Below are 10184 nucleotides of genomic sequence, written 5' to 3'. Positions count from 1 at the left end.
TTTTTTTTTTTTTTTTTTTTTGGTATTAATTCAGCAAGTGTCTGTGGTGCACCCACTATGTGCTGGGCTGGTGCTAAGCACTTAGCCTGCATTATCCTATTTATAACAAGAAGCCCATGAGGTAAGCATTACCATCTTTCTCTATACAGAGGATAAAAGTGAAGGGCAGAGGGGTCAATTTGCCAAGTATCACACACAGATGTGTATGGGGAGAGATGACTTTGCTTGGACCCCAGAGTCCTTAGATTTCACCAGATTCGATGCTTCTGGCTTAGCCTAGTCTAACCCTTACTGCTGTTGCCTGCTAGGCTTTCTCAAGGCCAGATTGCGAGCTCCTTCCCGGCAGGATCGGTGCCCACGGGGTGTCAAATGTTTGTTGATCTACCGCAGGAAGGACCAAGGAACGTGTTTCAGCAAAACCTGGAAAACACTTGTTCAGCGTAAAAGAAGTCCAAGTGGGGCTTGGACTTCTGCATTGCAGGTCGCTAAGTAATTTTAGGGAAAAGTCCTGGGAGCAGCAGTTTGTCGTACAAACTTACCACCCGAGGTCCTCACCGCTGCTGCTGTTTTCTCCCTTGCACCCACACAAGGCCTTCGTTTACTGTAGTTACTATGGCAACGCTCCCGCCCCGCCCCCGGGCCGACCTAAAGGTGCATGCGCTGTCCAGTGACAGGCTTAGGGCGAGTTTCCGCGCGCTGCTGTAGGCAGCCCAGTTCAGTAAAGGAAAGTGTTTCGCCGCAGGTTGGCTCAAAGCAAGACAGATAAGCCCGGCATTCTACCAATTAACTCCTAAAGGGTGTCATGTTGACCAATGACTTTTGAAACGTTCGAAAATAACTGCCCCCTATTCCAAAATGGCCTAAAGGGGCCTCGATTGAACAGCGGTCTGTGTTGGTAAATTTTAATTTCGAATTTAAGGGTCCTAGACTATTATTTACCAATTAAAAATAAATGTGTAAAGGCAGGAAGGGGGGTTCCTAGGACGACAGAAGGAGGTTTGCCCGCAGCATCAATAGCAGAGATAAATCCCTGGGGCGGGTGAGTGTGTGCCTGTGTGTTTTGTTTTTAAACCCTACTTGTATTATCTCTATGGGCTATTTAAAGGAGTGGATAAGATCTTATGTTTTGGGCTCCTACTTCAGGGGTGATGGAAACTAAGCATATAGGCTCTACTCACAGGTGTCATTTGGTATTTTTAAAATGCTTCCCAAATTGAGAACAATGGCTTTTCGGGTTTAAAATAAGTGCTAATCAGTTGGAAAACATTAAGGGAAATCCATATCAAAAGAATGCATTCATGATGGAAGTCATCAAGAACACAAATAATAATAAATGCTGGAGAGGATGTGGAGAAAAACAAAAACACTTTTATACTGTTTTTTTTTTTTTTTTTGGTGGGATTGTAAATTGGCACAACCACCATGGAAATCAGTTCCTCAAAAGAATGGTCATGGAACTACCAAATGACTCAGCTATCCATGCTCTTTAGTATTTATCCTAAAGAAATAAAGTCATCAATCATACTATTGTGATAGATGCATACCTATGTTTATAGTAGCACAATTCACAATAGCCAAACTATGGAACCAGCCTAAGTATCCACCAACAGATGAATTGATAAAGAAAATGTGATAATATATACACCATATATACATATATATATATACATATACACACAAGTTTTATTCAGCCCTAAAGAAAAATGAAATTATGTCATTTAGAGGAAAATGGATGAAACTAAAGACAAGTATGTTGAGTGAAATAAGCCAAACTCAGAAAGTCAAGGGTCATATGTTTTTCTCTCATATGTGGAATAGAGGAAAAAGGAAAAGTAAGGTGGGTGGGGGGCAGGGATCTCATGAAAAGTGAAAGGGAGATCAGTAGAGGAAAAGGATCAGGGGGCAAGAGGTAGGGAGGGAGGGGAGAAGTACTGGGGAATGTCTGGCCAAATTGTATTATTATATTGTGTGCATATATGAATTTACAACAAATACCATCATTATGCATAACAAAAATATACCAATAAACATATTTTTTAAAAAGAATATATTCATGAAGCAAGCAGATCATTTTGATAAAGAGTAACACTAAAATGGCTTATGTCACTGACAGGTATATAATTAATTACCGAGTTTCAAAATGTGCAAATGATGGAATAATCTGCAATAATGCAAATTAATACAGATGACATCACATAAATAAATCCATAGTGCTTCAGAAAATAATTTTATTTTTGCCATAACAATAAAAAGGTCCAGGTAAAAAGTTGCATGGGGCAATTCCTAGGACAGAGATTTACAATTCAGAGGGCAGAAAGGTGTTGTCAGAGAAAATTCCCCTGGTAGTTTCAATGTGCTGCCCTTCCCTGGTCCCACTTCACTCAAGTTGAAAACAGAAACCAATATTTGAGAACCAAACAGGTGCCTGAAAGAAAAACCTATTCTGAATGAATCTGCTTGGATTCTGGGGTAAGAAAATTAATGACAAGTGTTTTTATTTAATTCTGTTTCAAACACTAAATAGACCATTGAATCAATGTTTCTACCTTTAGACATTTGAGCTCTATGATCATTATTTATTTTATGTACATTATCATTATTGATTTTTCACTTTTAAAAATTAAATAATACATCCAGTCTTACCTGCTTAAGCAAATACAAACACTTTCATACCTATTTTTTTTTTTAATTCTGTTTTTTAAATGTTTTGTGGTGCTGGGGCTCAAACTCAGGGTTTCCCACTGAGCCACATCCTCAGCCTTCCCATACCTATTTTAAAAAGCTGTCTATTCCACTTGTAAAAGGTGATAGACAGCAATATATTCCCACCAAAAAAGAAACCAAAAGAAAGTGTTACATTTTCTCAATGCCAGATTCTAATAGAAGTATCCTATTGTATGTTACATGCAAAGCAACTAATTTCTTCAAGAAAAAGAAAAATGAAATATATCAACATTTAAGCTTCAGTAAACAACAACAAAATCGGATTCAAGATGATAGTACCAGGTAAAAATGAATTGCTTAAAAAAACAGAAAACCTTAAAGTACTTAAGAAGTTATTAGAAAATAAAACTTTAATTTCCCTACAATCAAAATTTTATTCACAGGGAATTATACATTGGCTGGCTGTTGAAAATCTATTTGAAAAGCTAAAAAATTAAAATAAAATTTTCTCTGTTGTATTAGTATCAATTCACAGGATCTCTGTAGGTTTAATCTGAAGAAGTACATAAAAACTTGAAAGCAGGAGCAGGGAAAGGACTGTGGAAGGCCAAGAATAAATTACTGAGTACAAACTCTGTAAAATGCAATTTCAACCTCACTTATGACACATGAGTAGAAAGAGCAAACCAGCCTTCTTCATTTTGTTTCTCAATCTGTTGAACAAAGATACAGAAAAGATTTAGAAGATAACCAGAAACATGAGACAACTCAAGATATACAGATCATTTAGAACAAGTATATACAACAAAGTCATTAAATGGTACTAGAAATTAAATTATTATTGGCAATTTTTATTCACCACCAAATAACTGACCACTGATCAACAGACCTCCTTATTGATTTAGGAGTCCTCATTTTTTTTAAAATAAGAAGTATTTTTTTAAGTTGTAGATGGACATGATACCTTTATTTTATTTATTTTTTATGTGGTGCTGAGGATTGAACCCAGTGCCTCACACATAGAGTGAGCAAGAGCTCTACCACTGAGTTACAACCCCAGCCCCAAGAGTTCTCATTTTTAAAAAAAGTTAAGTCTAATATTTTATGTGAATCTTGGTTATAATTTTAATTATTTTTTAAAAGGTTATTTCATCTTAGTAAATTAAGTGTTACTAAGTTCCAGAAACTAATAAGAATAAATTACGTAAAATAGTTAATTTTAAAACTTTTTTAGAATATAATAGAAAAAGACAAAAATTTTAGTGCTAGGCAACTGTGGTAGCTAAGCCTATCAATCAATGTGGGGGCTGTAAGCATCCATTCTTTGTTCTGATTACTGAAGTTAATAATAACAAAGATTCCCCCCATAGACAGTTGTTGGCTCAAGTCAGCAAAAGTCATTTTTATAATTTTAAAGACTATCTCATAATTTTCTATGACTAAACACTGAAAGGAACTATATTTTACTGCATTATCAACACAGAAAAATAAAAACACCTTTTGTAAAAATTCAAGCTTCTAAACATTCCTGTAGTAAACTGAAACATGAAGACTACATAAAACATTTATTTATCTTTTGAACCATAACCTGTTTAACTAGGATCACACTCAGATATGGCTTGTTAAGTGCCTGAACCAGGTCTCTGTTATACCATATTCTACCTAGACACAGGAACAACTGGGGAACCAATATTCTGGTGTACCCACAACCCATTCAAGGCACACCTGGATGTCCTTCTACAATATTTGGGAAGCTCTACCTGAAATCAGTAATATCCAGTCTTTAAGGACTGTTGAAATCCTATTGAATTTTATCTTATTCCTTAGTTACCCTGGAAAGCAAAACAAATATATGGTTTGTTGTTTTTCTAATAAAGGTAAATTATAGAATTTCTTCTGAGAATTTATATCATCTTTAGGATAACAGAAATGACAACTGAGATTGGAAAACAGCAAAATTAGTCATCTTCTACCCTCACTCTTGATCCCTACATGTATTTTACAAAGACATTTTATAATTTACCTTTGTTCTTGGAAGAACAGGTGTGAATCGCCCACTTCCTGAGGTGGCATTTAAAGGAGAACAAGAGTTACTAGTTGCCCCTGAAGATCTATTTATGAAAAATAAAGTGACAGAGAGTGAGATATTATTAATAAACTTAATAAATTATGAAAACAATAACAATTCTCAATCCTGACAAAAACTTGAAAAGGAATGAATAACTTAGGTTCAAATAAGGTAAGTTATTTATAACATAATATCACCAACATATAACTCCTTTTTTCCTTAACTAATGGAATTTATTTTTTTACAGCAGCTTTAGGTTTACAAAAAGATTGAGTGGAAAATACAAAGCTGCCAAGTACCATCCTCACCCCACTTCCAACAAACACAGTTTCCTCTATTATTAGAATGTAGCATTAATGTGGCACATCTATCGTTACAACTGATATTGATAAGATATTAACTAAAATCCATAATTTACATGAGGTTTACTATTTGTATAGTACATTCTGTGGATTTTGACAACTGTATAATGACATGTATATGCTATTACAATAATATACAAATAAGTTTTTAACACTAAAGATGAAAAATTGTTGTGCAGTGGAGGGGAAGAAGGCCAAAACAGTAAAGAGCAATGAGAACAGAAGCAGTACAGTACAATAGTGAAGATGTGGAGTAGAGACAGAAGACTTTCTGTGTCACCAATTACCAACCATCGGGCCCATCTAGGCAACCCACCCAATTAGCTCTGTGAGCTTCAGTTTCACCCACTATAAAGGAGGAAGATACTACTGTTTAATTTAACCACCCTGTCATATACTACCTTCATATATACCTCCTAAATCATAACTCATAAATACTCTACATATGTGTAAGCCCATGTTTGTTTTCAGTAGCCAACCCATGATCTACTTAATTAAAAGTTTATTCCTCATTCATTTTATTGCCCCCAAATTCTCTTTAATTACTTTACTTGCTCTACATGAGTGAGTCTGAACTTAAGCCACATATTATACACATCCTTTTCTCACAAAGAGAATAAAACACAAACCACATTCTTAATTTTTTCAAAGTAACTATTCATGCAGTAACTTACCTTCTTGTACTTATCCCACTGAGAGGAGAGATAGTATCACATTTTGTATTTTCTGGGGCTTCTGCTCCTGGAATAGATACCTCAATGGTCCTCTTCCCTCCTTCTAAAATATAAAAGTAAATACTATTTTCATTAACTTTCAATAAGGTAAAATAAAAATTTTTCTCAATTCTGCCAGGCATGGTGGTGCATGCCTATAGTCGCAGTGGCTTGGGAGGCTAAGATGGGAAAATTGCAAGTTCAAAGCCAGCCTCAGCAAAAGCAAGGTGCTAAGCAACCCTGTCTCTAAACAAAATGCAAAACAGAGTAGGGGATGAGGCTCAGTGGTTGAGTGCCCCTGAGTTCAATCCCTGGTACACTCAAAAGAAAAAAAAAAAGATTTTTTTTCCAAATGTTATTAACATTTGGGAATTTCTTTCCACATTCTTATCACTATGCCCCACAGGTACACACTTGAAAGATTTTTTTTTTTTTTTTTTTAAATGAGCTGTGAGACAAGAAACTTAGTTACAGTGTCAATTCAGGAGCATGTCAGTTCATGGAGAGCCAGAATCTTCAGACACATGGTATCATGTCAGATCTGGAAGCAAAAAACAGAAAAGCTAGCCCTAAAGAATTTGAGATCTTTTTCAAAAAGAGCTTTTTTAAAAAAAAATTTTCCTAAAAAAGAAAGAAAAAGGGAAAAAAATTTCTGAAATCATTTAGTAAAAATTTCAATCTTTTAAATTTATAACAGTATTATGGTTGTTGACAACACTAACATTGGAGGGCGGAAACTGACTGAGAAGCTCATACTGCCAAAAGTAAGTATAATTAATGTACATTTTCAATATTTCAAAAGTAGGTTCTCGATTAACAAACATTTATTACATATTTACTGGTGAAAGACTTTATGTCCATCCCAGGCAGTTTCAGAGAGGCTCCTGTGAACCAATACTTAAAACTAGTGATTTCATGGCATTAAGAGGTAATAAAAAGCCCTATTTTATTTTATAAAATGTTCCTTAGTTTCCCTAAAAAAAATCAAACTTCTTTTTTCATGGCATAATTATTTATTCTTATTTTTATCAGGATATCCCAGAGAGATTCCTATGCAACTAAGAATTTTACTTACAAAAAAAAAAACAAACACCTGAGATATAATCACTGGAATGAAAAGAACACAGACACAAATCCACAATTTGCGAACTTCAGACAGATCACTTAAACTTTGTGTACTTCAGCTTACTTATTAAATTGGCATAATAACAGCCCTATCTACACTTAAGCTGTGTTGAGTTCTAGATGAGATAATAAAGGCATTTTTAACCTTATAGAATTATAAGACAAAGATGTCATATTTAATCACAAAATTATTCTTAAAAGTGATCTGCTTTATGTTTCTTCATTGTACTCAGTACTGACATTATCTCACTTATTTAGTTGTTTGTTTGTTGCCTGTTCCCCAACTTGAATATCTGAATATTCAAGACCCAAGTGGCAGGCACATAGTAGTTTGAAAAGTTTGTTTATTCTAATCAAAATTTGGTTTTAGACTTCAAAACTATAAAGACTAGAATACAAGGCTGACATGTGAAGAAGCCTAGAGAAAGAGGAAGGACCCTGGGAAATGCATTACTCATCATTTTCCAGTACTTTCCAGAAAATCTGCTTTTCTAGAAAATTATTTCAAAAAGAAATAATTTATAATTGAGGCAAAAATTCTTACTGGCAGATGCCCTAAAGGTAACCTATTTCAATCTAGCATAAGACAAAGGAGTCCTCTAAAACACCTGTTTGCACACCTTAGGGAGCACTTCACTGATAGAGCTTTTTCTATTCCTGATAATTAGAATCTTCTCTTATTCTGGACCTAAATCATCCTCTATGCTCTTCAAGTAGCTCCATTCCTTCAGGGTCTTAAATGAAATTCTGGCTAAAAACCAACTTGAGATCTACTTCATTTCCTCAGTATCATTTTTCAATGGGAATGCTATGATAACTTTTTAAATTACTATTCTATTATTCAGAGTTCCCTCTAGCTTTTCACATTCCTAAATGTAACAAGAGAACCGAAAGTTTTTAAATTAACAAATGAAAATGTTTTAATGGTTTTAACAGAACATTAATTTGTAATCTGATGTTAATGAAATTTTAAGTTATAATTTTGATGCTTATATTTTATAATTAGCTACAGTGTATGTGCTAAGTGAATCTTATACCATAATGAATCTCATCTAGAAGTAGAGCAACTTAGGAACTCAAACACCAAAGATCAAATGAGCTAAAGAAGATCAGGAGACCTGCTTTCTAGTCCTATCTCTGTCACTTACACTCTGACACAAACAAGCCTGTTTCTTTTGGTATGAAATTGAAGATTTCTTTTGGTTCAATACAAACTTGTAAAATTAGTAAAGTAAAAACCTTCCTATTTCTAGTTTATAAATCATGAATGTGTGACCAACCAGTCCATGCTCTGCGAGGCGACTGAACAGGTGATACTGCTGGAGAGGAGAGATTCAAACCAACAAGCTTCTGCTGTTCTATCAACTGTAGTAGTTTCCCCCGAGCCTCCATACTCTGTCGATTCAATTCTGCAATCCGTTCCTCCATGCTACTGGGTGCTTGAGATTGTGCTACTGGAAAAGTCTTTGGGGGAAAAAGAAAAAAAAAAAAGGTATAAATTCAACATGGAAAAAAAAATCCACACTATTTTAATTTTTCTATCAAGTGTAAGCCAGTTAATGTTCTTAGCCTTGCTATATACAAATGTGAATAGTGGGAAAGCAATAGAATTTACAAATCCTTTAATTGAAGAATTAGGACTAAAGTAAAAGGATGCTAAACCTCCTACTACTATTACCACATATACCCTCCTCCAGTACCTATGTCTGAACACACAGTCTGTTTGACAAAGCTTCCCTGCATCTCTTAGTATTTGCTGAGCTGCACAAGAAATCACATGAGCAAAGAGATAACTCCTAGTAAGCTAAATGCCACACACCTATTGATGACAGATCTGAAGTTGGACACATTACAAAGGAGGATCTGCTTTATTTGAAACAGCTGTTTCTACAATTACAATCTTCAAACACGCAAAGTGAATTATTTGACAAAGATTCTGAGAACCCAGTTACTCCTTCTGACCACTTTTAGCTTAGGATAACTGATTCAAGAATAGTTGTAATTGGAAAGGAATGTAACATTAAGTTCAATCTGAAAACTCCCAAGAGAAGTATATTTATATCATTCACAATAATTTCACAATAATGTCACTTAATTAAATACTTTCCTTTGGGAAAAAGCAATCCCTAATAGAATTTCCTAAATTTTAGCTTGTCTATTAGTTTAAAAAAATAATAAGTAAATCAGCATGATTAAAGATCATGTTGTATTTTCAATTAAAACAAAAGAAGGTGGTGTGGGCAACAATAATAGATTGTCTTTTCTAGACTGATGTATATTCTAAATAGGAAAGGACACAAGCTCAATATATAACTGTGCTATCATGTTTAAACCAAGAGTTACCTATTTCAAATAATCTTCAAAACTCTGCAAACAATTACTCAAAATTGAGGCAGTTTGTTCTTAGACCTGTACCAATGGCTACTTCCTATTCCTAAAACCCCTTTCTGGCTCCTCATCTACCAGTCACTTCTGACTACTTTTTTTGTTTTGGTTATTGTTGTTGTTAGTACTGGAGATTAAACTTAAGGGTGTTTTACCACTGCACTACGTGCCCACCTCTTTTTATTTTTTTGAGAAAGAGTCATCACTAAGTTGCTTAGAGCCTAAATTGCATTGCTGAGGCTGGTCTTAAATTTGCAATCCTCCTACCTCATCTGGGATTCTAGATGTGCACCACCAACCCCAGCTCTGACGACTTCTTCTGTGGCTCAGTTCCACATTCTCCTTATTCCCCATGAGCCAGGGATGTCAGATGTGGCCCCTACACTCACCTCTCCCTTCCTTGCCCACCAAAGCCCTCAATCCATTACTTTTAAAACACAGACACAGCCACCTCAGGAGTCCCTAATTCATAATAAGGATGCTTATGTCCTTCCCAATGCAAAAAACATTGTACTGCTCCCATTAGAACCCACATAGAAGATACTTTGGCTCAAAAATTGATAAAACAAAATATATGTTATCATGGGGAACTGTACAAGAAGGTGTGTTATAAACACTCCCAGTTGGAACTTAAGAGTCCCTTTTCTCCCCACAAATAATGAAATGAAGGTTTAAGTTACAGGTTAGCCCATGAAGTTTATTTTACTTATAAAATTCCTGTACTATAACATGCAGAATTTTGCTTCTCAAAATAGAACACCTGGACTGGCAGCATTAGCATCATTTAGAAACTTATTAGAAATTCACAGGTCCTACCCTAGTCCTGCTCATCCAGAAACCACATTTAAGCAAGACCCCCCCCCCCCC

The 10184-nt window shown here is 35.1% G+C and overlaps 2 protein-coding genes across 11 annotated transcripts in view; both read right to left on the bottom strand.

Annotated features, from left to right (window-relative positions):
• Positions 1-822, bottom strand: part of Cfap44 (cilia and flagella associated protein 44) — a 108701-nt gene extending 107879 nt beyond the window's left edge. Inside the window, exon 1 of one of the 2 annotated variants that reach the window (XM_048803299.1) lies at positions 540-822. The gene's annotated coding sequence lies outside the window, so the exon portion shown is untranslated. The remainder of the gene's footprint in view (positions 1-539) is intronic. The other variant, XM_048803298.1, reaches the window with a different exon arrangement.
• A 1386-nt stretch (positions 823-2208) lies between these two features.
• The window catches only part of Spice1 (spindle and centriole associated protein 1), a 58955-nt gene continuing 50979 nt past the window's right edge, over positions 2209-10184 (bottom strand). For all 9 annotated transcript variants that reach the window (XM_015478506.2, XM_048803296.1, XM_048803295.1 and 6 more), the window contains 4 exons: positions 8213-8396; positions 5769-5871; positions 4688-4775; positions 2209-3377 (listed from right to left, as the gene is read on the bottom strand). In XM_015478506.2, the coding sequence (XP_015333992.1) occupies positions 3324-3377; positions 4688-4775; positions 5769-5871; positions 8213-8396 (429 nt within the window). In that variant the 3' untranslated portion in view covers positions 2209-3323. The remainder of the gene's footprint in view (positions 3378-4687; positions 4776-5768; positions 5872-8212; positions 8397-10184) is intronic.

The sequence above is a fragment of the Marmota marmota genome, unplaced genomic scaffold (assembly GCF_001458135.2).
Source record: "Marmota marmota marmota unplaced genomic scaffold, marMar, whole genome shotgun sequence".
Classification (NCBI taxonomy): Eukaryota; Metazoa; Chordata; class Mammalia; order Rodentia; family Sciuridae; genus Marmota; species Marmota marmota.
Note: the sequence above shows the minus strand (reverse complement) of the source record. Positions and strands in the feature narration are given on the sequence as shown.